We start from the raw sequence: 27,998 nt of genomic DNA on the forward strand, positions 1-27,998 counted from the left end.
ACGAAGTATCAAAAGTAATTAGATAGGAAATGCTAAAAAAAATATAATAAAATAAAAACATGTTTTTAATGCACTAACACAAAAATAAAATTGACCTAAAACGTCTATTGATTTGTTTTACTTTTTTTAATTTTAAAGGAACGGCTCCGGCCAAAATACTTTCTATTTTTATTCATATTTTTACAATTTTGCTGATATTCTTTTTTACCATATTATTAAATTCCTCTTTAACTTTAACTAACTTCTTTTTCTAGACAGGATATTCTGCGCTAGTTGTCTGCCTTTTTGGGGTCAGCTTAAAATTGAGATATCTTTGTTTTGTCGTGGGAAATCAAAGCTGATAAATTTTCTGTTCTTCTTGTCTCCATAAAAATTGATTGCTTTGCTCTTTTTGTTAAACTAGACCGATCGCCTCTTTCATGTTGAAATGTTCTAACCCTTTTGGCACAATTTGAACCTGAGTAGGGCATGATAATTAATTATTAATTTATCAGTTAATTGATTATTAAATTTTGAAATAATCTATTTTTTTTAGCATATCAAACATATTTTTGTTGAAAATTTCAAATTGTCAAAATATAACCGATTCCATTTCTTTCTAGAAGAGAGTTCAAGAAGTGTTCTACACCGGAAAATTTCGTCGGCCAATGGTCGAACATTCCGATTCTCGACATCAAGCATGTTTTGCATGTGTTTGTATTTCATTCACACAAACAACGATCCTCCGATACAGAACAACCCCAAGTGACACGACAAGGGCTGAAAGTAAAACCGCCGTTTGTCGCGATCATGTAGAGGCGAACAAACAACAAGCGGTCGCTGCAAGTCACAAAAACTGGTAAAACAAGCCTCCAACAGTCTGTGGGGTGTCTGTGGCGGGCATGAAGCATGACGAGACCGGTACCAAGGGGGGTTGAACCAACCCCCTTCGGTCTGTCTCCTGCGCTCAACGCGCACACTCTCGCTGCAGCCTCCGCCCGAGCTGCTCAGATAGCTCACACACGCTTCGCACATCGGGCACGAGAGCAGTGTGTGTACGAAAAAATCGAAAGTGATTCAAATCACCGGCCGCGATCCAGCAGTCTTGATTCGACCTTCTTCAGTGCAGCATCGTGCCACGGCTACGGGAGCCAGTTTGGAGGAGGTTCGTGCGATCTCTCGCGTACCTGCGCACACATGCTGCGTTTATTAGCGAGATCCTGGCGACGGTTTTGGTGCAGTTTTGGGGAGGGTGACGACGCCCGGCTTGCGTGCGTGTGTCTGTGTCGTTGTGCAACGTTACGCCCGGTTTGACAGTCAGAGACACGAGCTGGCAAGATGCAAACAGCATCCAGCATCCAAGCAGGTTCGGTAGCCTGAGCGGACACTCGGCGAGAGACTGTGCGGTTACTTCACTGGCAAAACCGGTGCACACCTACCACACAACAGTAATCGCCAACGCTGGGTGTTTGTGTGTGTGGTGCTTAGTTGTAGTGGTGCGGATTGTTTCTGGGCGCTCGAACGTTCCAACAGATCGATCTCTGCCGGCGGAGATCGGCCGTGCTCAGCCAGCAGTTGTCATGGTAGTTGCTCGCTAGCGCCGTCGAGAAGCTGTTGTGGAGTGTGCGAGATCCGTTCGCGCGATCGGTGTGAATTTTATTTCGTTTTTTTTTTAATTTGTTGTTCCGCTTTTCGGTATACCGTCACGTGGCGACAAGGCACAAGGACACTCGAGTTGCTTCGGATTTAGGTTAGGGTTTGGTAGTAATCGTCTTTCCATGAACTTGACAGGTGTCAAACGGTGGAGAGAGCTTCTTAGTATCCATATCTTTGTTTACAGTTAGATGTTTTTAATTTCCGCGGAAAGTTTTTCATTAATTTTGGTTTAGCTTTTTTCTGATTTAATTAATATAACATGAAATTAGTAATCAAAATGTAATTTACTAGCGTGCCAAGTCATGTTCGAAATTGTCCTTGCTGTCCTATGTTGAAAGTTGTTCCAAGTTGGGTTTTCCGTCAGGTTTCGAGGCTGAGTAATAAATAGTTGTGCAAATCGGGTGACATCGAATGAAAAAAAAACTCTGATTGAAACAAGGTTTTTTAAGTGGCATTATATTCGATCTTAAATGGATTTTCCACAGTGTGACTCATACGTGCAGTTGTGTCCTTTCAAAGTGTTTCAGTGAACAATTTTGATGCGTTTTTTTTTTGGTGACGAATGATTGCCAGCAAGTGCTAACGTTAAGTGTTTTTAATTTTGTTTCCCGTGTAGGCCTAGAAATAAAGAGTAGGAATGAAAAGTTTCTGAACAACAAGTGTAAGCTCTCGTTGCTGCTGAGTTTAGAATAATTCGAAAAAGCTCGTGCGTGAATCAAAGGACCAAAGCTGACCAGCTGTCAATATAAACTCCCATAGAATCCTATAACCATGGTACGCTTAGTGGTTCTGTTGCTGTGCGTGTCGATGGCGACAACGCAAAAGCCGGGCAATTTTAACTTCAAAGAGAAAGGTGAGTGCTCGTACCTTTTCCCATCCACCATTCCCTGTTGCGAACCAAATTCACACTCAATACAACGGGGTGCTTGCGCGGAACACACAGCCACATGCTTGTCTCCCTTGTCCTGGCCTGGCCTTAGTACCGTCGGGTTTTGCGTACCGTTGCGCAGTTTAGTGCGTCCCCGGTGGACTAGCGCACCTCCAACTCTATCCCCCGCTTTCACCCTTCCCTCTCCCCCCTGGGAAACACGTTGCATAATGTTTGTCCTCCTTCGGGTAAATCCAGCTGGTTTTGGCCTTCTTTTCGATCCGAAGTGGTGGTTGCCCCGGTGGTAACTAGGCGCCCCTAATGGGATTGAATATGTTTTAACAAGGCGAAAATAATGATCCGATTTTGTAGTTAGATCGTAGCAAATGTGTGTCATTTTAACAGAGGATTGTAGGATGTAGTAACGGTAGCGGAGTGAATGAAGTAGTGTTGGTGATCTGTTCGTAACATTTCCCCCCTTAGTAGATCCTTTAGTCCATTGTGCATTTTAATTGCTGTCCTATTAACCGTGAAACAACAGTAATGCCCCAAGTCCTGCTGGAACTTGTTTATTCTCTGCCCAAAAGTCTTGACCCGACTTCACACACGAAACGGAAAGCACAGCACGATGAAACCATACAACAGCGCCCCCGTCGGAGCCTTCGATGACCCCAATCATATGGCAGCCGGTGGTGGCGGCGGCAGCACTGGTTCGGTGCGATTTCTCGCGCACCCGTTATGCACCCTGGCGAAGGCTTTTGAACCTTTTGCGTGTGGGGCCGGTTTGGTCTTTTGCTTCACTCTGCTGTTCCTTGTTGCTCCACTGTTCGCGTCCTCTGTGTTTATGTAATCGTACCAGCCAAGGGGGGAGTGGGGGTCAAAATCGTAGGACGATGACGATGCTGAGGATGACGATCAACGCGTGACTAATTGGGACGAAAGGAAATGGCACTCGAAAGCAACACTGCACTGCCCGTCACAGGAATCGCTCGGAGTGAAAGCCACTCCCATCCGAGTGACCTTCCCTTTTCTTTCGATTCTTTTGATTATAATTTCATCACATCTCTCATCTCTTCGTCACCTTCTTTTTTTCGGGGTTGATTCGTTCCGGTCAAAGTTAAGGCATGTTGTCAAAGAAACGCCAAACAAAAAAAACTGGCCAAAAAGTTCATTTTTCACTCCACCTCCATTGCGTCGTAGGTCGCGGTTTAGGTCACCGGTTTTTTTCTGCGGATGTTTGGCCGTATGCAAATTTTATTGGCCAATCGCAGCGCAAACTCCGCGTCCCGACCGTGCGCTAGCCATTATGTTGGCACGCTTCAAAGCCACACTATTATCGCTGGCTTGCGACATTTTAATTGCTGTAAATCGATGATTAAGTTAATTTTAATCGTGTTTGCGGTAGCTTACGTTACGCGTTACGGATATCGGGTGAATTCTTTTCAAACCACTACTGGTTAAGATACTAAATAACCCTGAGCGCTCCTGGGGGAAGATAACCCCATGTCGTGACGTCTCTATTATAGGGAGGTAAGGTGCGTCGTAGTGAAATGGTAAAAGTTGAACAGTTTGCCATATGTTTGTACTTTTATATAACGTACGCTGGTAAATGAGTAAATCTTGGAATGGAGATACATTTGAATTTTCTTAATGATAGTATTGAAGTAATCGGCTGTCGAGTTGAATGATGTACCAACATGCTCGGCATTGGTTCAAACCCCACACTGATGCACCAATTAGCCACAAATTGCCAAGCTTAGACAGACCTTGACTGATGACTTGACTGGGTTGTTGCCCCATAAAAGAAGAAGAAAATCTCTCTAAATATCTTAGCTAAATCTAATTTGAATCCTACGTTTTTGTATTTTTTGTTTTTTTTTGTACAGTTTTGTAAAACGAAATAGAAAACAAAAATACACCAAAACCACGATTTAAATGTCAGTGGCTGAAAATAAGCACCGTTATTCATTAGGAGTAGCACAAAAAACCGAACACGTTAGTCGAGCGAAAATTATGCTGATATGGAAATCATGATGCTCGGATTCACGTTCGGCCTTCACCCACAAATTGGCAAACTGTTTAAGAAAGCAGCTAAAACAGTATTAGGTGCTTTCAGCTTAATTTTTTTTCTGAATGCATACGGGAGACGCCCTACGATTCACCGGTCATGCGAAAAAAAAACCATCAATTTGTTCTATTATGTCACCTAACACTAGACTTCTCCGTATCGGTATGTCACGTCAATTTGTCAACAAGTAATATTTATGTCTTAGAGCAACCAGATTGCCAACACCTCTTTCGTGACCGTTTTTGGGCAAAAGAACTTAACTGCACGCACCAAGCGCACGTGTTGCGTTCGAGATTGAAGAGTTATCTAAACAAACGACGCTCTGCATATGCAATAGGCACACTTTCATCATACATCACTACCATCGCTCTCATGTTCGCATTCTATGGACCGTTTAAGAAAAGTAGTGCAACTAGACGTGCCGCGTGCCGTTGTTTAAGTTGTACCCTCCCTTGTCTCCCAGTGGAGGGTGTTGGATTTTTTCCGCCAACCCGAGCTGCATATCACTATTATCGATGGCGGTGGCGCAATACCGTTGGAAAATGTGAAACCGGTTGTTTCGTTAGGGTGTTTGGTAGGGTTTTCGTGATGATGCTAAAAGAGAAATTTGAAACGCATGGTCTTAGTAGAAAATGAAGTTTTTTTTGGGCACGCTTTAAATTAATTAGATTTTTATTATACCTAAACTTAAACTTAATGTTTCTTACATTTAAATCAATTCGCCCACGTGACCAGAAGCGCCACACGATAACCCGTTGGCAAAGCGCTTGTGAAGGACTTGCGCGGAACCCTAAAATCGAAAGCAAGCGATGAACCCGTCTTGACGTAATCGATTTTATATAAAGACATACAAAATACGCACATACCGAACACACGCGTGTAGGTGACCCAAATACCGATCGAGATCGAATGTGGAGTACCCCTGCCTAAAGAAGGTGCACCTGGGACCGGGTCTGAACGTGGCCCATCATAGGTGTAAGCGCGATCAGGTGAGAGTGTGATGAACCGGTTTTCTGTTTTGGACCGACGACGCTGATGCTGGGGCTGGTGACGATGACGGTGACGGTGAGCACGAAGATCGTCATGCTTACTATCACGCTGGGTTAGTTTGAGGCTGCTTTCTTCTGGCATCTCTGCCCTGTGGAAAGATTACACCTTCGTGGTGAAATTTATACACACACAAAGGAAATGAAAGGGAAATGAAATCATGGACCAACGGCTTGGACCATAAGCGGATAACCTTGAACGGAATGTGAGGATTTTTTAACTGCAAGAATGTGGTTTTGTTTAAGAATTATAAAATAGTTACTAGGTAAATTGTGCTCATTTTCTTTCAGTGAAATTTTCCACTTCTTTACGTATGCAAAAAATGCAATAAATTAACGATTGCATCAGCATGTAAACAATGGTGTATGTGTAAAAATGGCTATTAAGAATTCCTTCTCACTTAGTTCTATGAACTCTTAGCAAAGCTAACTGTAAAATGCCGAATGTGTCAAAAACTATGTAGCATTGTTGAGGTTATCACAACTCTCTGATCGGTGATCTTATCTTAAAATAACTATGAATTGTTTGTTCTGCTGGACAGCTAAACGTTCTCGGCTTCGCATACAAGGAAGCAAATTCTTATGCCACCGTGTTTTTATAGGATGTTTGGGTTCCTCCTACCCCCTTTCAATTCTATTATTAGCTCATGCAGCACGGAGGGGTGACGACCACCATGGACCAAGCCATTCGAACAGATCCGTATGACTGTAATTAGCATAAACACTATTGTTCTGCAGACCGAGCCGAGAGTTCGATGGGGCGTTCCGCGACGTTAGGCGTTCTTTTACCCTGCCTAGTTCTTGTTTCCCATCCCAGCCCCATTCGCTCCCCACACGCGAAGAATGTGTTAGTTGATCCGCGAAGAGTCGGCGTTTCGTCACTGCGGTAACATATCACTGAAAAATCGCACGCGCCCGGAACGACCAGCTTGAAAAGAAGCCGTCCTCCAGCGGGTGGTTCATGGTACTTTCGAGACCTTTTCACGGAAACCTGATCATCCGCGCACCAGTAGTCGCGCTAGAAACAGAGGATAAAAGCCACACACAACAGTCACACCATCGCTTTTTTTCTTTACGGCAAACATCCGATCCGGCGGTGGCAGCCTCGGCCGGACCGGGAGGGAATTTGAATTTCAATTAATTCATTCGGGGGTGATTAATTGCACTCGTGGTCGGTTCCGAGCAAAGGCTGGGGAGGAGACGCCATGCCAATCGTCATCTTAAGTCTTTTCGGGTGGAGATCAAGCGGTCTGATTGGGCTCCGGTAGCGTCTGGACAGAATGGTGCAGAAGCAGATTCTACGGAGGCCATCCACAGCTATGAGGCTACGAGCCCACGGTCTGCGTTTCAGCGTTTTAGCTTTTTTTCCTTCACGCACCGTCACTATTTTTGTTTTACACGGCGGGAGAATTCCATGCCGATCGTCGACCATCGTCGCTTGTGGACGATCCGTGGCGTAACGCCGCACACAGCATGAATCCGAGGCGAAACATGATCGTGCTGACCGTGCGCTGCGAAGAGAACCTTCGGCGCTAGCCAAAAAGGTTGAGCAACAACCGTCCCGGTGCGCGAGTGATGGCGATCCGCATTTTATGCATCGCGAAGATCTACCGTTTGTCGTTGGAATGAAATGCAGCGGGGGTTGCTGTTTGCGAACGTACAACACGACGCTTCACAAGCGTAGTTGTGGGATGTATTTGGTGCATGTTCAACAACTTTGGGGAATGTGATTCCGATGGGATGTCTAGACAGTTCAGCAATCACGTTTACGTTCACATTCATAGGTAAATGTTTAACTTTAGACTTTGGAAATGAATTTCGAATGTCAGTAATAAATTATTGTTTTGTTTCAACTATAAATTTATTATCTAGTATTGTTGATTGATTGGTAATTCTTGCAATAGTTTTATTGAATCGGATCTCCAATACGTGTTCGTTTCATGCGTAAGATCTTCTCAATTTCTGTCAAACAAAACAAGATATTTTTCTTAGGGCATAACCTCGAGAATTTACTGTTTCATCCAATGTTCACACTAATTATTTGTGGAAAGGCATTGATAAAGGTATTATTTGACAAATAAAATGACTGTTCCTTCATTTTTACCTTTTATTATTTTGTTCCTTTTATTTTCTATTCATTTGTGTTTTTATTTCAATTGAAAAATATATTAGATAGGTTTCCAGTATATTTACTTGGAACTAGCGTGGTTTTGATTTCAATTACTAATTATTTCAATTATTCAAAATGTTGTTCACTTTCTGTATTTTTCTGCTACAAGAAAAGTAGCAAAAGTAGAGCTCATGAAGCATACTAAAGTCATCATGTTGTCAATGTTAATTTTGTGTATTTTACATCGATTCGATATTTGATGTATTTTACATCGATCATACATTTATTCATGTAATCATTCCAACTAAATGACATGGATATTGTTTTATCTTGCCTTTTACTAGTTTTATCTCACTTATAAATCACTGTCAAAAATGTTGATGTGATTGAGGTTGATGAAAAATAAGTCAATATTTGTTAAGACATATATTGTGCACCTGTTATGTTACAATATAGAACCATTAATGCATCTAGAATCAAACGGGATATATATAATCCACTAAGTACATCATTTCTCCAAATCTTACGATCCACTTGGGTGAGAACCACTCGGCAGCCGTTTGTCTAATTCTTCAATCACATCGTACTGCTTTTAACTGCACTCAATTATGCTGCTTGCAAAAGCGCGCGCCACTGAGCAACGTGTGTAGCGTTGGCGGTTTGCAAAACCATCATTTTACCGCACGTCGCTTGCCAGCTGGACTACAATGCTCTCAGGCCGGGACGGTTCAAGGTTCCCAATAATTATCGCCACGTTTCGCGATCACTTCGGCTCACCTTCCCCAGTGGAAGGAAGAAAAGCTCGACGGCAAAACATCAATTACCTCGACGGCGCAGTAGCACAGCCGGCTTCTGTAGGCGCGTTGAAACGCGCTCTTCTCTTTCTCGCTCACCGAAAACTTTGACAATTGCCACTTACACAATTTGACAACACGTTTGCCCACCGTCGACAGCCGGCCGAGCTGAAGATGAAACCATTTATGCGCCTGCAGTACGGTGCTTTTGCGGGGTTTGTTGCCGGATTTGTACCGCAAGCGAGCCCCTTGGTTCCCCACTGCTCTCGGGCTGTGCTTTACCGTGCTTATTGTTGAAGCATGGAATAGTTACACGGCGCTAAGCAGACACTTGTTGCTTAAAGAAACACACGCTCGCTTCTTAGCGCGGATCAGAGATTGGCAACTAATTTGTGAGAAGACAACGAGACGCTGCACCAGCTCGTTTGGCTCGAACGATCGGTTGGGAAAGAGGGAGCGGCATCGGGTGTAGGGCAACAAATTGATTGCGGGCTCAACGCGCGAGCACATGGTTGGGTAAATAACGTTTTTCACACGTGAATCAATTCAGCGTAGATCCGCCACACTTTAAGCGCATTAATTCCGCTGCTAGTCCCGTACGCCCACATCGTAGATCGCGTGCACAGCGAGGGTTGGCGTTGGCACGAGCATGGGATTTTGGTCATCGCAAAGGGAATTAAACTAACGATTCGATGCGCATCGAAGAGCATAACGGAGTGTGGCACCGGTGATGATAAAAGATAAATTATTGATTACAACTAATGGAATGAAGAAGAAGAAAAAATCCACATTGCTCCATTAACTTTCAACGCTCCAAACCATGGGAATGTTGAACATGTGGAACAAGTGACATTTAAGCGCAACAGAAGATGTATGTTATTTACATGTAATTCAAAGGTCATTGTGTGTTATATTAATCCTAATTAAAATATGAAAATTGTCAGTACTGATCAAATGTAGTGTTATGCTAATGAATAGTAATAATATATTCATTAGGCGCGTGAATTTGACATGGTAAGACTTCTGACAAATTTATCACCTTGGGCAAATCAGCTTCTAAAGAGCAAAAAGACCAGCCTTGTTTATGCATCTACAAACCCCCAATTGGAAGAGCGATAACATGAATTTATAACAATGAGATTCATTTTCATTAACTCTTTAATTTTAAATAATTGCACATCAATCAATTACCATCATACCGATTAGCTGTTTGTTAACATTTTAGCGCATTCGCCATGGTTTGCTAAGTTTTGTTATTCTAGCGCTGTTCCAGAGTTAAAATAACTTACAAAAGCCAAACAAAAAGTTACAAAACTAAAATATTGATCAATTTATCCAGTTTGTATCCTTACCGAGGCCTTTCGCCCAAACTTGATTCTTGAAACTTAAGCCCTGAGTTAGTGACAGTTAATGAATCATTGGATATTAATGAGTACTGAAAATCAAGACTCGCATAATCTTTTCATTTAGAGATTCAGCCGTAGTCGATTTAGGTTTTTACTATCCACACTAATGGACTATATAAGACTGATTAGTTCATCAATAGTAGGATAGTCTGTCCCGTATACAGATTGGTCGATTCAAATACAACCTTAGCTTATAACGAGCATCAACAACAATTAGCAACACTAATTGTGTAAACACATCAAACTTTTAGAAAACATTGTATTTTCAAGTGTGCGAATTATACAGTTCTTGCGACATGAAGCAAAATTAACAAAGTGAGATTTAAATTCTAAATCTTCGTATGAAAATAATTGTTTAAATAAAGTTTCCTTAAAGTGATTACTTTGCTACCTGTAGTTGCTATTAAGAAATGTTTCTTACCGCCGGTCTCCCTTGACGTACCTCGTTATTTTACGATAAACATGAATAAATTTCAATTAAAATCCGTGCTTTGGCGATCGCTTTGTATCAAAAAAATAATATTTACATACGCATAAAGAGACATAAATAACTTATAAAAACCTTAAACAATTTGCTCCACAAATTGGGTGTCAATACGCAAAACTAAAATATCCAAACAAATAACTTAATGTGCAGTAACTTTTATGTAACAAAAAAAATCAACAACCTATTGAATATTAAAATCGTTATCTGTTATATCTAAAATCAAGCTAATCAACTTAATGGCTTATACTTGTTTATATAAAATTTGCTGGAAAGCAAAGTTTGTCTAGAATATTTATGTTTAAAGTCGATAAGATAGAGTTAACAATCGATAATGGAATCGCAAATGGTGATCGGCGTAGGTAGACGGATTCCAATCGTCCAGGGAAAGTACGTATCGATTTAAAACATTGCCCGATCGCACACTAACTAGATCCTGAGCGGCAATTACACGCTGGCAATATTGCCACAATCTACATCATCTCTTCCTTAACGACAGTGACCGACAAAGGCAGTCTCCCCAAAATGGACCATTACTGTGACTATAACGCAGTGTGTGCAGTGCGCTTCAAGAGAAAACCTTCCTGAATGCACATTACAACATTGAAACAATAGTGAAAGGAAGGAGAGAGCAAAAAACAGTGCTCACAGCACAAAGCCATATGCACTACACAGCTTTGCAGCTCACCGAGTACAAAGTCCTGTTTCGCATCGCCTGGAACCGGGTTGCGTTCGTTAAGTAACCGATCGTTTAATTCCGCTAAAAGTTGTGCAATGTATGTATGCGGTTTTGTAGCCGCGGCAGTGCCAAAGGTTCCTCGCGTTTTGCTAGCGGGTGGTATAGTTTTAGATTTTCTAGATCACCGAAGAAAAAGGGAGAGCTGAAAAGAAAGCGCACTAACCAGGTGTCTTGTTTTTTTTTTGCGTGGCACCTACCAACCAAAAGAGTTACTCCACGACGGTAGATGTAAGGATTGGGCTAGCCATACTTTTAAGCCTGCAAACTCAGGCCAGCTTTTCCTTCCCGTCAGCCCGCGCGTGGTGCGAAACAAACATCGCGCCTGACAAAGGCGACTTTCCGTTGCCGTGTGGAATGTGACTCGCGAAATGCGTCCAATCGGAAAAGTGAAGGTACTGCTCACGAGCGTGGAGGTACCAAATCTGTACACACCGATGCAATTGCAGCTTTATTTTTCACTTCGTGCCGGAAGGGAGCGAAGGTGCTGCGGGAACATCGACCTCCGGCAGGTTCGGCTATAGCCTGACATCGAGACACCTTGCGACGGTTAATATTGGTGAAAGTAAAAAAACGAAAAATTGGAAGCGCAACATTCACGCGAATAGGAGGTGTGCAAACCAGATACAAGAGCTCCAAAAAGAAAAAAATAATATAAATAATATATTTAAATTTATATTTGTTCATTTTCTAGACAAAGGAGTATAAACAGGAGTATATTACTGGCTGATATTTTACCGCACATGGTGCTTAAACATTATCCTAGCAGTTGTTATAGTGCATTTAAATCAACAGCAGCATTAACGTTCATACCAGCTGCAATATTGAAATAATAATATATTTACAAATCCTGCATCCAATCAAACGAATACTTGCTATTCCACCCATTGCATTGGGTTTCATCCACGCGAAAGGATCATCATCATCGTCGAGTCCATCCGAGCTGTCGGCTCGGTAAGAAGAATGTTGCTCCGACCGGTGCCCATTTTTATCCGGAAGACCGGTCGACCTTCTATAGTCGAACCGTTGTCCGATCAACCTGTGCCCAGCGCAGCCCATTCGAACTGCTTGCTCGGGCGGTTCGGGCGGTCCCGAAAAAATGAAGCATACAAATTGCGAACAGCAAGATGATTTACCTGTTTTCCTGTTTTGCGCCGTTGGAGGTTGATGACGCGAACGGGTAAGCCGGTTGAAAGTGGAGCTAAAACGCAAACGGACGAAACAAAGAAGTATCCTGTGCCGGCTCTAGACTAGAAGCTAGGCGCGCTGGAGTGGTGATACAAGTGACTCGCCAGCTCACTAGATATTCAATTCAATCCGGCAGATCGGTCCGTTACGACAGCTCAATGACCATTTGGGAGTGCGGTGGCACCGGTGGCAAAGCAGATCGATGTACAAGGTCAACCTGATCGCCGCTCAAAAGCAAGGCATGTTATAGGTTTATTTTCTCATGTTTTTAAACTGATCAACCCGTACGAAGTTTTGCTTCGCCGTAAGCGAGTCAACAAGAGTTGGAATGCTTTTTTTCGCACAGCTACACCGCAGCCACATAAGCAAACCTTAATACCGGACAGCATGTGGGCAGCAGCAGCAGCAGTTCGTGTCCGGCTGTGAGGAAAAACTCGTTTCCCTTATTCAAACGGCCTGGCTTCGTTTCGAGCACGTTTGAGCGAATGTGCAACTCAAACTCGAGCTTCATCGCCCACTCGCCTCACTGGCGTTGCTGCCGGTACCTCGTTCTTCGTCCTCTGCTTAAGGCTACAGCAACCAATGTACGTATCGGTTGACGGTAGAAATTTGAGTTTAATCTATCCGGACAACGGACATGCGGAAGGATTTTCTTACCAACCCGATTCATTACCGGTGTCGTTTGCTGGGGGAGAAAGTGCCTCGGTTGCGGTCACGGCACTGCATCAAACGGTTTTCGTCCAGCGTGCAACAATGGACGGGTGAAAATCAACCCACCAGAGCTGGTTCCGGAAATAGTGCACCGTGGGGCTGTGTCTCCCGGAAGGGCAATAAAATGCAGATCGTAAAGAAAGCGATATTATTTATCTCGACTCGAGTCCGGGGTAGGCGAGCAGGCCTGGACATCCGGGCAGTTGCGGGCGGGATTTATAAACGATTATTAGGAGTCATATGAACGCGGAAGTCAACACAGTTTCGTTGGGTGGAATAATGCACTTTAGAGGGAATGTTTTTGATTTGTTTAAATGCCATTAGGTTTAGCCTTAAGCTGGACACTGCTGGTATTTTGGAATGAACAATTAATTAATGTCAAGTGAAATTGACCTTAAATAGAGAGAGCTAAAGTAGTTATAATGTATTGCAAAGCCATTGATCAGCCAATCATTTCTAATCATTTCATCATGCTTTTTTAATTTTTAATACGTTGAAACAATATGACGATCGTTACTGACTTATAATGTAATAACATCTTAGTTATTCTTATTTTCATTTTAATACTTTATCAATGAACATGTATTTTTTTACCCCGTCTCATTCGTTACTTTATATTGCAATTGTGTAACATTTTAAGTTATGATTTGGAAATTTTAAATGAAAAACAGAGCGCTGTTTCGACTTCGGCTCCTTGTTGATGTATCATTTTATATTTCACATCAATCATAATTACACATGCTGATAAAATATCATGAAATGATTAGCATATGATAAGTACATTAAGCATGCATTAGCAGATATCTGAGCAGCTGAGCAACAGATGCAGATTCTCTTATGCAATTTATTAAATGACATCTTCATAGTATGAGAGCTTTGGTTGGCAAAAAATAATTTATTTTGTTTATTTATGTTTTACTTTCTTAAACTTTAATATTCTTCTTCTTCTTGTTTTTGGCTCAACAACCGTTGTCGGTCAAGGCCTGCCTCTGTATTACTTGTGGGGTTGGCTTTCAATGACTTTTGGATATAGCAGGATAGTCAAGTCCTACGTACCATGCCTATTTAGGCTTGAACCCATAACGGGCATGTTGATAAGTCGTAAGAGTTGACGATTGTACCACCAGACCGGCTAAACTTAATATTAAAGTTCATTAATTATAATACAGCAATTATCCGCAGTACTCGATATACCCGAATTCGTAGTACGCAATTCCTCTAAATTTGACAGCTTCATGTGTTTTTTGCAAATATTTTAATTCTTTGAAATATTTTATGCTCTTTTTGAATTTCCTTAATGTTCTTAATGCATTTTGCATTAAATTTGTGCAAAAGATACCAGTTTTATTACAAAAATCTTTAATGCAAAACTCTGTGGCGATATATTTCAACCCTCGAACCAGTAGTGTAAACTATTTTTCCATAGGAGTCCGCTATACGCGAAAACTCGAGATACGCTATTACGCTCGGTCCCGTACGATAGCGTATATCGGATAATGACTGTAAATTATCTGTTTTCATCAGCTTTACTTTAAAAAAATCTATAATCACCAGTTACTCGATGTTCTGCAAAATCAGATTTTAAAGTAACACGTAGCTAAATATTAATGCCACTTTAAAAGATTAATCTAAAATTAGGTACTTTAAATTTCAAAATCGTAGAAGATGTGTTGTTACTGTAATTAGAACTATTGTATGGTTTTAATTAAAAAAACTATAACTTCGAGGGATCTTCTTCTTTTTCTTCGGAGGATCTTTTTTTCCGTAGTCTCAAACAATGAACAATCGCTTGAATCGATCATTCTTGTCTACAGTTGCCAAACGGACCCCTCATAATAAGTTGTCTATTCGTCAATTTACATTTTCTAGAAACATGTTCGCCATCAAATAATGTGCGTAAATATAATGCAACAAACGACAGTGGCAGCGCGTACACATTCTCGCAGTATTGCACAACCTCAAGGTCAATGCCAAACTATCTTGCAATCTCCCATAAGCTTCATGAACTCACCCGCTCCGCTTTCATGCTTTCCCTCCAACCGGTAGCCAAATAGTGAATAATTTTCCTCTCATTATCGCAAGCCGAAGCCTTCCAACAGCTCGCGGTGAGGATAATTTACTTCCAAACGCGAACCACCTGACCATGTCCCACAAAAATTGAAATACAAATAACATAACCAATAGCAGCGGCAAAAACTACCAACCCACTACAGCGACATCATCGGCAGGGGATTGGGTGGAGGGCAGAAATTATTGGCAACTTGACCCGCAAACCAAGCTCCACCGAGAGCGCGGACCGGTGGCGCTGTGTAAGGCTTTTACCACTAATGCTGCTGGCGAAAGAATTTCGTTTCGTCATTCCCCTCTTTCTTCCTCGCTGCTCCATCAATCGCTCGCTTGCTGCTAACCAACGCCTATCGCTTTTGACGACCGCCGCGCCCTGCTTTGCGTCGGTGTTTTTGTTTTTCTTTCTTTTTTGCTTCTGTTCATGCAGATTTGAACTGGATGGTAATGAAAATCTCGTTGTCTTGTTTCGTTGTTTGCAGGTTTCAAAAGCAGCCAAAGTTACGGTGAGTTATAATTATTTTGGGACCCGATGCGCAGTGCATCACCATTGACCGGTATCGTCTTGTGAAACATATTATTAGGGGCTAAATTATGAAATAAAGCTAAGGATCGGGCAAGGTCAGTTTTTGCTACGACTAAGCGATCCGTCGATGTTGTACTATGGTCCAATAGGGAAAATTTTTATATGTTTGAACAGGAATAAACAATCAAAAGAAAATTTAAATGAAAATAATGTTTGTTCAGGACGGCATCGTTCATTGATTCAAACGCTAAAACAAAAGACTTGCTGTGTATACGATTAGGCGACGAGCCTTTCCTCGACGACGACCTTAAACTCTTAAGCAATCTTTCGAAAAGCGAACACACTTGTACAAACACATTGTATTCATCGATCGTCATCTTTCGTGGGCTTGGCAAAACCCTTCCCTAGGATGCTACCCGATAACCGTCTGATGGGATACACATGCTCACCATTAACCTCGTTGTTGTGCCTCGATATCTTTCTAACGTTTCCGCGCCATGCTTTGCGCACGCAAATCAAACATAATCAATTTATTCATCGCTCATTTACGATACCATCGCTCTCCATTTGGGTCCGAATGCCAACCTTGGTTTGCATATTACGCAGACGGAGATCGCCTTTAATGCGTTAGCAATCGTCGCTATCCTCTTAATACGCATCCAAGTGGGAGCGCTTCAACCCGTAAACGCATCGGGCTGATCGAGGGCCACTCCTAACCATTCAATAAGCGTTAGATAAACCACCCTTTTTTCTGAAAACTATCTTCACGTCACACAACGATGCGTGCCTACAGCACCGTTTTCGGATGTCGATCAGGTTGAAGATGTATACTTTTGGGAGCGCTTGTTTGGTTCCCCGAGTGCCGCCATTACACAACTGGAATGGTCCTCAACTAGCTCTCTCTCTCTCTCTCTCTCTTCTGCCAGTATACACACACAAACCTTCGCTCCAGCATTTCCGTATATTTTGTCTTCCTATCTCTCTATTTCTTTTTCCTTTTTTTGTTTCTTTTTCTAAATTGTTTGCGCCGATTGTCTTCCTCCATTCGCTACTTCTGCTTGCAACTTCAAAATTTTGACATTCAAAATTCCTTCACCAACCGTTACGTGAACTGCCGGATAACCTGAAATGCAACCGCACCTACCACATCTACTACCTGGCTTGTCACCCACACACATATACACATCTCAACTCGTCCACACCAAATACCACCAATTCCGCCAACCCAAACCCTATCCGACCGCCCAACAGACATAGATCCGCAAGTGCTGGAAATACAGCGACAGAACCTGATCACGCAGAAGATCCTCCAGCGCTACCTGGAGCGACGGCTGCATCCGGGCCGTAAGCCACAGATCCGCGTGCCATCGGTGGATGAGATACTTCCGAAGCCGTTCTCCCCGCTAGCGTCCGTACGGGACGTCCGGCAGCAGAACCAAACAGAGTCGGACGATAATGGTGGCGCACGGTACGATCTGTTCAACGGGCAGAACGGCCGGCAGTACAACCGGAGCGAAGAGGACGGTGGTGGCGGCGGCAGCAGCCAGGACGAGCAGCAGTACAACGACGAGGGAGGGGACGACTACCGGGAGGAGCGGGACCTGGACCAGTACGACGATCTCGGTGACGAATCGACGTACGACAACGATCGCTTCGACATCGAGTCGCTGCAGTCGGGCGAATCGGAGCACGTGGACTCGTTCTATCGCGACAAGTACTACAGCAGACAGAGAGGTAATTATCTTGTGGTTACACAGCACAGCCCCACATCCCTCCCCTCCTCCCATAACGTCCTGCGGTCCAAGGTCCTTCCATGTTTAAACAAATCCCACTTCCACCGTCGTATGTAACTCCGCAAACTCATGCTAACAACAACAACAGCCGTTTCGAACGCTCGAATATCCGGGAGGCATTGCGGTACGGTGCGGTTCTGGTGGTCTGGTAGGTGCGGGGACCGTGTGTGTGTGTGTGTTTGTGTGGCGTGTTCTAGTCGCACCGATCTTGACCCATAATTTAGTACTTAGAAGGAGCACAAACGCATAAACAGTGCCTTTAGTTGCCGGTTGGTAATGGCGGTCGGTGGTTTCATTTGGATCATGTCTCAAGAGCGCGATCGTGATACCATCGGTAGGCGGCAGTGACAGTTGCATTCTTTGTGAAGGACAGTTGGGTTGGCACACGGTGGTAGGCTACTAAAATACGTTTTATTTTTAACTTAGAACTAAACACAAAAGGGAAAAGAGCGAAAGAGAGAGTATGTGTGTTCAAGGGAAGAGAGAGAGAAAAAGCTGTCGATGACAGACCTTCGATGTCTAGGCTGCTGTCGATGAAACGGTATCAGCTTGGCTCCGTAACGATCGCGATTCGATACTGATGGATTGCTTTTAAAGGTGCTCGTGCTTGTTGTTGATCAGGTAACAAACAGAAACGTTTGTCACCGGTCACCAACGTCATCATCCCTTTGACCCGCAGGCAGTGGGAAATCATGATCTTCTGATACGTAATTGCGTACAACTCCGATGAAGATGCGAAAGTTTTTGTGTTCCCCCTCAAAGATGCAGTTATCTCGGGGGAGAGGAGTTTTTTTTCTGCATTCGTGTTGAGAGACGCACGAAAAATTGGATTGTAACGCCAGTGTTATGCAAAAGCTGTAAAGGCAAGATCTCAAGCCTGGGTCTCCCGTCCCAGACCGGAATAACCCAGACCATAACCGATAACAACGGTGGCCAGTTGTGTGTTGCAATGGGATGTTGTGAAAGTTCCCTCCGTATGTTACTTTTTTTTTGTCTCATTTCTCCATTTCACACTTGCCTCCGTTCGATTCGCAAACGATACGGGAATGGGAAGAGCCACGGGTGAGCCAAGGTGTGAGCGAGATTTGAATGGATCTGTCTCCACAATGCATGCTGCTCGAAATTGTACGACCAACGTCGGTTGGGACTTCTGTCCATGACGGGTTATGAATTAAAACGTCAGCAGAAAAGCGACACTCTCAGGCCCAACGACATTAGTTACGACTGCTGACGGAAGATAGGGAACCAGTTTATTTTGACTGGATTTTCCAACCGATTTGCAATGTGTCATCATAGTCTTGTCTCTACGGAAAAAGTAGTTTATTTTGGAGTGACTTTTTCCATAAGTTTTTGTGCTTTCGGAAGTTGTATCATCTTTGGGGTAAAAGACAATCAGATAGGAATTCAACACAATTTATGCAAACACCAATTTGATGTTGGTCGTAAAACATCAATCTCTATTATTGATTTTATGTATCTTTCTACACCGAATGTTACCTTTGCCATCGTTCGATCGTTTGTCAACCGACTGGCAATAGAAAACATAGCGAAGAAAATGAAATTATAACCAAGTAGCTGGACAGATTATCTTGACCATAATCGGGAAGTGGAGACACATACTTCCGTCAAGTCGTTTCAATTGCAGCCACGGCTTTGATAAAGCAGCATGAAACTCAATTACTGGTGGCTGCCAAAGGCTTTGGACACTTTCCAACCCTCTCAGTCGACATTGCTCCTGTCGTTAAGCTTTTCAATTATACTTAATTTATCGATATCGTTGAAAAAGGTTTGAATAATGCTCCTGAGCTATCGTCACCTTTGCCGTTGAGCTGGTTCGTTCGTTCCGTCCTTTCCGACCGGTGGATGATCGATCGATAGTTGAGGTAATTATAGCGTTGCGTTTTTTGCACTGTAACATGGTAACCCCAGCTGGTTACTAATAGTCGACGAACCTGATAGCCAACAGCTAAGGAATGTCTGTGGCCAAAGATGAAAGAGAATTCTTTCCGAGCTGTATTGTGGGAGCCAGGTTTACGGCACGGTGTGCGTTCGATGCATTTGCAGACCCCAACGGTTTGCTTCCATGTCACCAGGCCATAATTTGATGGATGAAATGTTTGACAACTAATCAAAGCGAACATGGGCACCCCCGGGTTGGTGAAACATTTTGTTCCTCTCTTCCACCAGCAGCTGGATGCTGAAGCAGGCTAGGAGACAGTCGATAAGTAGTGACTGATAGGCGCTAATGAGCGGTTACGCAATTGTGTCTGCAATACTTTGTGTTTGGTACAACTGTTGGAAATAGTGGCGCAGGGTAACACGGGAGAAACACTAATGCACTTTGAAATCAACTATCGACACGGTTTGGCTACAATGTAATGCTTGGAGAGATGTTTTGGGCAGAGTGGGTTTCTATAAGCTTAGATGTGTTAGTAGCTTAAGCTAGGCGAACTTAATTATTTTAAACCCTTTTAAAATCAAACTCCTAACTAAGATGATAATTACAATAAATCCTTTCTAAATAATTTTCTTGTTTTTTCCTATGCCTTGATTTGGAGTGTTTGAGGTCTCATAAAGCTTTTTTCCTCTCTTTCTGTTTTCGTTACAGCATCTCAGCTCTCGGGTACGTACTAAAATGAACTCCAATGAACTCCTTGTATCCAATGTTATGCATTTGTCTTTTTTGTTGTCTTTTATTGCAAATTATAATGTTTTTTGTGTATATCCTGTTGTCTGTTGAGTGTTGTTGTTCAATTTCCACAGCTTTTGAAGATAAAAAAATGAAATTATCGTGCAAATATGCATCTGAAATATCAACAATTATTATTTAATCCGAGTTTATTACAACTGATCCAGTTGAAAAAAAATCTTAAATATCGAACAAAGAGGTTTCCTATATCCTGAAAAATCATCTTTCCGTATTGAGGAGTTCACATTTTCTGAACCCATTGATGTTGTCTCCCAAACATTTATGTTCACCGACAGCACAACATTATCGTAAGCTTGATCATAGCTACAGTTTGAAGCACCCTTAAAATCTCAACATCGTTTACGCCTCTTCTTTTACCAACTCGCTAAGATACACCAAGTGCTGCTTAAATCTCTTCACTTTGGCTCCCGTAAATGATGAGTTTTTTTCTCTATCTCTCTCTCTCTCTTTTTAATTATAAAATCACCGATAAAACCGGGTCAAGTCGAGCTTGGAGATGCAAAAGGTTGGCACTCAAGTGTGGCCGGGTCCCCCTAGAAAGATCAACAGCCACTTCAACCAACACTGTAACCCATCATTTAGGTACATCAATCGCTGCAGTTGTCGTCAAAAGATATTAAAATTACTACTTTCCACGCTTCGGCGGATGCGTTGCTCTGTTGGATGGGTATTTAATTTGGCTTTGTTTTTCGTAACCTTTTTTTCTTTTTTGGGAATACCACCGTTTTGCATAACACAAGCTTGTCCCTCAGGCACAGCGCAAACCGTTAAAAGTTGTTGAGACAACGATGGGGGAAGAGAAAGCGCAAGCGGACAATCGATGGTTTACTGTAACCTTTGCTGGGCATCATTTAATTTTATGAACGTGTCCGTGCTAGCGAGATTTTGCACTACCCAGCAGCCAACAGTGTCGAGTTGCTTTCCTCACTCTAGCATCGTTCAAGCATCGATCCACCATTTGCGATCTACTTAGCTAGCACTGCTGCCACATGCATATCGTTTGCAGGCGATCATGTGTAATGTGATTTTTTTCTTCTCTCGCTTACCTTACCAAGCGCTGTTTCGAAAATGGCTATCGCGATGAGTGCTGTGCAAGGCGCATGGAGCAACACAACAAATTATGAGATCGCTTCTGTTCGCACCCACGCCACGTTCGCGTCAACGTGCAGTGCGCAACCGGCAAAGTGTGCAGCAGCCAAGCAACATGATGCCCACAAAACTCCCCCTTTCCAACGAAACAACAGTGATCGGTGAACATTGCCGTACGGGGCACAGGCCACACGCATACGGGCGATGCGAAACATCAACTGCCGCGGCAACTCTTGCCCGTGCGACAGAACCGTAATTAACCTTTAAGCCATCGCACAAACAACAACATAAGTCACACACACACACAGAGCCACACACATACTGTTCAATTTGGCCGTTGGTCCATCTTTTTTGAACGGAATTCTGCTGAAAACATGATACTCAAGGTGCAATCAGCGAAGCAAACGAAGCCAAGGTTCGCGAAGTCTGCAATCGGCTTCTTCGTGCCCAAGGTAATTGGACATTGATCCACCAGCTTCCTGGATCATTGCAGCGGCAGCACTGATAATGATCCAGTTGTTATTTATTGTTACTCGAGATCTAACTGCCAATTCGGGGAGTGTGCGCTGATTGAACCGTGCGATTATGGGAAAGCAGCAAATTGCAGTACTGTACAAAGTGGGAAACAATGGGTCATTATGCTTTGCCACTTTAGCAAAACAGGCAGATTGGCGTTTTAGCAAATCAGCAATGTTTAGTTCGAGCCGGGTTTCCTCACTTTATCAGCAACACTTTAGGATAATAGTACATTTCTAAACTGAGGGAAAGAGAGTTTTGTCGAACTGAGCTCCAATTGAGATGCATCTATCAATCAAGATAATCAAGTGTAACAGGCTTAACATTCACTTGACCATTTGACCCAAGAGAATAGAGTCGCCTATGAGAATAGGGTGTACTTGGCTTGTTATATCAAAACCATAATTTAAATGGGACATTAAGTGTTTCAAGTAACTTGTTATTTTCTACGAGCACTATAATTTAAAGCACTTTATGAAACAAGCTCAGAGATGATAACAGTTGCATATCAGATTTGTTTCATAAGTCGTTATTTTTCCTAACATACTTGCTATTACGCTCCGAGATCGGAATAAAGCGACGTGACCCTGGATGTGACTAATATTTTGTAGCATAATCAAATTCTGAAGCATATTAAGCGATGGAAACTACTGCATTGTTTCAATATTATGGAGCAACGATTTATAAAAATTATATCAAAATTTTAAGTGAAAACCAAGGACATAGATTTGCCCTTAACTTGTATAAAATATCAAATTTCCCATGCATCTTAAATAGAAGCTTCAAACACATCTCCTTGTTTCGTTAGCGAGCAATAAAACATTGTTTTAAGAAGCAATATTAGACGGAAATGCCTAGGCAATCTTACCTCTCTTTCAATTAGTATACAATAAATCGTTCAGGTCAGCTTGACAGCTACTACCCCGAAAGGTGTTGACCGACTGTGATCCATGAAATAAAAACGGAAATCTAATTCGATGCTAAACATCTTCAACGCATCTTCCGCGCATCGTCCGTGGGGTAGTGTGTAAGTTAAACAGAAAACTCGTCCTTGACATTTCTGACAAATTAGACCCAGGGTTTGTGGGGAAAGGGACGGCCCGATGAGCCATTCCAGACGTTGGATCCGGCTGAGAGCTGCCGACGATGATGATGATAGCGTTTTGCAGCGGTTGACGCCTAGTGCTGCGCAAGAGCTACGCGGAACGCACGGAGCGCACCGGGGCAAGAAGAGCGATAAAAGAGCACAATTATCATTCCGCACCAATTAGCCCCGAGGCACCGTGGTGCTGTTGTCCGCGGTGGGTCCACCGTGGGATGTTTGGCATCTGGCGTAGCGTTGCGTACGTAAAGGTCGTCCGGACTGGTATCGGGTGAACCGGACCGGAGCGCAGTTTACTTATTTTATGCCAACCGATGGGAACGTCCACCCATGGACGATTGGACGTGCGCGTGTGTGTCCGGTCCATTCCTTTGGCTCGTTTTACTGCGCTCAAGCCCTTATGGCAAATAGGGGTACCAGTTTTTCCCATACCTATTAGAGAGCGCGCTATAGTGGATTCGAGTTTTCCTGTTCCGCCTCTGAACCCGAGAGAGGTAAGTTGCAAGTAGCCGTCCTATCAGGCAGGAAGCTGGCTTAAGTCATCAAGTTCAAGGACGGTACCATGCTTGATAGCCGGTATGCTGTACTAGTTTACGCAGCCTGCTACCTGTGGGTCATTTTGTGACCCTTTTCAGACACAAGTGGTGCGATAATGTGTGTCATTATCGGGCAACAATTAGCAGATTACACTTGTTTGTAAAACATGCACAAAATCATTTAAGCTTCTTGGGGCTATGTTTGTGATCTCTCATGAGACTTTTGATTGATGGTGTTTTAATGTACTTGTTTTACCTTTTAATATTTTTAGCAATATTTGGAGCTTTAAAAATCATTGCTGTCATGTAAATCGTTAATTTACGTATCTGATTACTGTTGAGTGGAATAACCTGCAAAAATCATAAAAAATCTCATGTTTGTATTATTTTTGTTTTGTTTTGAATGTTAATTGTAAATTATGTAAGAAGACAATTCAATCCTGCAAATCTCAGAAACCCAATGTATTAACAGTCTAAAGCTACTGGTGGAATCTATTAAACGTCAATAAAACCTGCGTATGGATAGGGTTGGAGAAAAGCCTTCACCTCGAATTAAGAATTCAAGCCATAAAAACAGTGTTAGACAATGGTGGGATATTCAACGTTCTTTATGTAACTGTTACTGATTGTTATTTTATTGAGCTTAGTTATTGCTACGTTTATTGCTCTCTTAGTAATCTTGAGTTCAATGGATGCATTGAGAACATAATCAGATTATTGTATTTTATTGCAACTTTCATGTTTGCTATATCTCACTTCAAGCTTCCTGCAAACTAGATAGCTTCTATAATATTACGTTAGGCTAATATTATTATTTGCAATCGGCTCAATTTAGGTCAGTGAAGTCAATTTAGTTCTAGATCATTGGCCATTCGTGTACACTATAGATGAGGAACAATTTCTTCAACCTCGTATTTTGTTGGTACGAATTTGACTATTTACTACGTGAATATTTATGCGCATTTATAAGCGTCCGTTGATGCATAAACCTATGGTAAAAAGATCGGTGTAGAGGAAAATATAACCGATATGTATCGTCATCATATTTATATCTAGATATTTTACTTACGTTGATTTTACCCCAAAGGGATGAATTCTTATAATGCAATGAAAATTAGATAGTATCGGTAATTTATTGTTGTATTTGGCTCTGAAATGTACATTCTTTTTCATCCAGAATATAATTTCTTCTATTTGGCGTAACGTCCTACGCAAACATGCCAGCCTATACAGGCTTTCGAGACTTATTTCATTACCACACAGCCGGATAGTTAATCCTTGCTACGGGGGAACGGTCTATTATAGGCTTGAACTCATGACGGGCATGTTATTGAGTCGTTCGAGTTGAAGTCTGTACCACGGGACCACCAATCCGGAATATAAAAACAAACTAAAAAAACTGTGTAAAAGGAAACACTGAAGGAATTTTCTAATTTATTGATCAACTGTTCAAACATTAAAGATTTTGATACGTTCAATGCTCTTAAAAGATAAACAAAACAAATATTCTTGAGCTTTCTTTCTGATTTTAAAACCGTAAATTTACATTTCTGCCCAAAAACATCCTCTTGTTTATGGAAACTTTAGTTTTCAGTAGAAACCTTTATAAAATATTTTTTACATGTAAATATCTGTAGAATTGGAAGCATTTGCCTGATGCTGAATACTTTCCTGTATTTATACGTCTATTATTGACTGTCATGTTATTATATCCTTTACATTTCGGCTGCCCGTTGACTAACTTTGTGTATGTATGTATGTGATATCCCTGTTCCTTTCCAAAACCCAAAAATTTGTTGTACGCATGCAAGCAATTTTCTCTTCATATATTGTTACTCCAATTGTATTAAATGCTGTTTAAATGTAAGTTAGCTGTAAGATCAAACGGTTGTGAACACCACACTAACACACTACTCCTTCACATTACGCTACCCTTGTCACATCCCGTACGTGCAAAGGATATTAACCTACTCTCATCTGTACAGTCGTGGACATTGGGATCTTGGGTGTGTTATGGGACACTTGTTATTAATTTTGGTTTCTTTTGATTTCCTCCAACCTACACCATCCCCTTTTTTCCCATAAAATGACCGGAGGAAGACGCACAATCTTGCAGAGGTTGCACTGTTTGACCGTACCCTACTGACCCTGTAACACTGACAGCATTTAGCCACCAACGCGCACGTGCCACACAGGACGGACTTGACCGCAAAACAGCAAACGCCATTACACACACGCACAAATATACAACCTGCGAAACTGTAGCATGCCCCCACTGGTGCTCATCTCTAGCCTAATTATGTGTTTTCTTTTCTTCTTTCTTTTCTTCCGCGTTAACCGTTGCACTGCTCACTGGCAAAACGAATGGTGGGGTCGTCTCGCCGACATTCTGTGCCGCTCTGTACGCTTGCTGTACTTAAATCTGATCTTTGGCTCGATCACAATCCGCCTTCTAGCCGGCAATTCTGATGGGTTGCTAGATTTGAACGTTCTGGATGAAGATTTCGAGGACGATCCCGAGCTGAGCGTGCTGAGCGAGATCACAAACGAAATACGTTTGCGCCAGGAAGCGGTCAAAGAAGCTCCGCAAGATGCCGGAGATCGTGGTGGCCGTGTTAGGCGACAGGCTATCAATAGCCGCACATCCCGGCGCGGTCGAGTGACGTTCCGTGAAACGCCCTCCATTACGAACAGGGTCGACTCACGGTATTACACGTCGGACGACTACGTCGACTATCCGACGACGCCGCGCCTCAACAAGAATCTGCGCGATAACTATTCCGAGTATCGGCTGCTGTCCAAGAGCCGTATTGCCGCCAACGAACCGGTCAAACCGAGTCGGCCACGTGCCACCACGACGCAGACAACGCTCGCGCGGAACGCGGCACGATCGCGCAATCGCAACACGCTAAAATCGCTCGCCTACAAACCGAACGTGTACAATGCCAACAGCCGGCGGCCCACGTTTACGCTTTCGGCGTACAATAAGGCACCGACCCGGCCGACCAACGGGCGTCGCGCGGGAAGCTCCCGAGGAACGTACAAGGAAGAGGAGCAGGGTCGTAGCTGGAACCGTTTCGGGCAGACCACACCCTCGACACAGGACTGGCGCCGGAAGACGGTGAGCCTTGGCAGCTCCAACATTCAGCCCAGTACGCCGGCACTGACCGTAACGTTCTTCCTGCCGACGGACACGACCGTTTCGGTCGTAGCCAACTCCAAGACGGAGATCAGTCTTATCAAAACCACCACCACCAGCATCGAGGAGATCTGCACGTCCTGCTTTTCGCTGACGCAGGGCCCGAATGGGCTGCCCGTGCACGTACTGAACAAGGAGATTACGTCCTTCAACAATGACGGTCTGTTCGAGATCACCAAGTTCATTCTCAGCTCGACACCAACGACTACGATCTCGGTTTCGCAGAACACGTTCCGCGGCCGCTCGACGGCCTATTCGGCCACCATCTCGACCACAATCTACGAGGCAACGCCGTTCGTACAAACCAAGGGCAAACCGGCCGACCCAAACTCGGTGCTGTCGAATGCACCGCTCGCCAACATTCTGCTCTCTCAGCTGCTGCTCGGCAATCTGGGTGTAGCGCCCGAGCCTAACTTTATCCCCAGGCCGACGGAATTCCTGCCCGACCCGAACCGCTACCAGGTCATCGTGACCACGGCGACTGACTACAAGACGCACGTGAAGGAGGTGGTCGAAACGATCACGCAGACGAAATCGATCGTACTGCCGGTCACGTTCCAGGGGCGCGAGATCCTTACCACGGTGTACGAAAGTGACGTCACCAGCACGGTGATAACGTCGTTCATTACCGAGACACTTACCATCCCGACAACCTCTACCATACGCATTCAGCCGACCACAAACCCGGCGGACGATTTGTCGAACAAGCTGAGTCTGCTGCTGCCCCTGCTGGAGGAACGGGAACGGCAGAATCGCCTGCTGTCGGCGATTGAGCCTACGTTGCCGGTCGTTGTTACGCCGGCCCCAACGATCGCGCCCTCAGCAACCAGCGTGTCGAAGGTGTACGTGTCCGGGCAGCATCCGGGCGAGTTCAGTGTGTCCTTTACCACCATCATTAACACGTAATGGAGGTGTCGTCGTTTGTTAGTGTTGGACACTACCAATACTCAACTTGATTTTAGGGGGTAACTATACAGAATATCAGAGACCTTACAGATGATCAAGAACATTGCAGCTGATCATTGTTGTTTTCAGATTTAAATTAGACTAGTAACTTTAACAAATGACAACGCTGCAACGCGCGGACCCGTACCGAATGTTATGCGAGGGCCGAGGGACTATTGAGCTTTGTTGGAAGACACTCTATGCAAAAGATCACGACACAGAGGGACCAAAAGAGAGATACAGCGGTGGGAATGATATTGTACTTTGCAGAGAAGCTTTAAGGATGACAGATTTACTTGCCGTAAATAGAACAATTTGTTTCTTTTTTTACCCAATCGCCATCGTGTTTTGGAAAGCGATCATGAGCTTGCATCAGATTTGTGTGGATGCATAAAAACACACCGTTTCGTTGAATAGAACTGTTTTCATCATAAATAAATCGTACTGAAGCTGTGAAGATAGAAACAACCAG

At 43.3% G+C, this 27,998-nt stretch overlaps 1 protein-coding gene across 8 annotated transcripts; it reads left to right on the forward strand.

Moving 5' to 3' along the window:
• Positions 1 to 977: 977 nt before the first annotated feature.
• LOC120895434 lies at positions 978 to 27,991 on the forward strand. 8 transcript variants are annotated; one of them, XR_005738316.1, is made up of 7 exons: positions 1,229 to 1,626; positions 2,252 to 2,488; positions 15,593 to 15,616; positions 16,888 to 17,370; positions 20,038 to 20,052; positions 25,839 to 27,546; positions 27,617 to 27,991. XR_005738316.1 is itself a non-coding variant. In XM_040298795.1 (6 exons), the coding sequence occupies exons 2-6, from the start codon at positions 2,407 to 2,409 to the stop codon at positions 27,485 to 27,487; spliced, it is 2,253 nt and encodes a 750-aa protein (XP_040154729.1). In that variant the 5' UTR covers positions 978 to 1,214; positions 2,252 to 2,406; the 3' UTR covers positions 27,488 to 27,991. The 8 variants fall into 8 exon arrangements, 7 of the variants coding, with proteins under 7 accessions (XP_040154729.1, XP_040154725.1, XP_040154731.1 ...); XM_040298795.1 differs by lacking the exon at positions 1,229 to 1,626 and adding an exon at positions 978 to 1,214 and having other exon boundaries at positions 25,839 to 27,991; XM_040298791.1 differs by lacking the exon at positions 1,229 to 1,626 and adding an exon at positions 978 to 1,144 and having other exon boundaries at positions 25,839 to 27,991.
• Positions 27,992 to 27,998: the final 7 nt, after the last annotated feature.

Source organism: Anopheles arabiensis, chromosome 2, assembly GCF_016920715.1.
Source record: "Anopheles arabiensis isolate DONGOLA chromosome 2, AaraD3, whole genome shotgun sequence".
Taxonomy (NCBI): Eukaryota; Metazoa; Arthropoda; class Insecta; order Diptera; family Culicidae; genus Anopheles; species Anopheles arabiensis.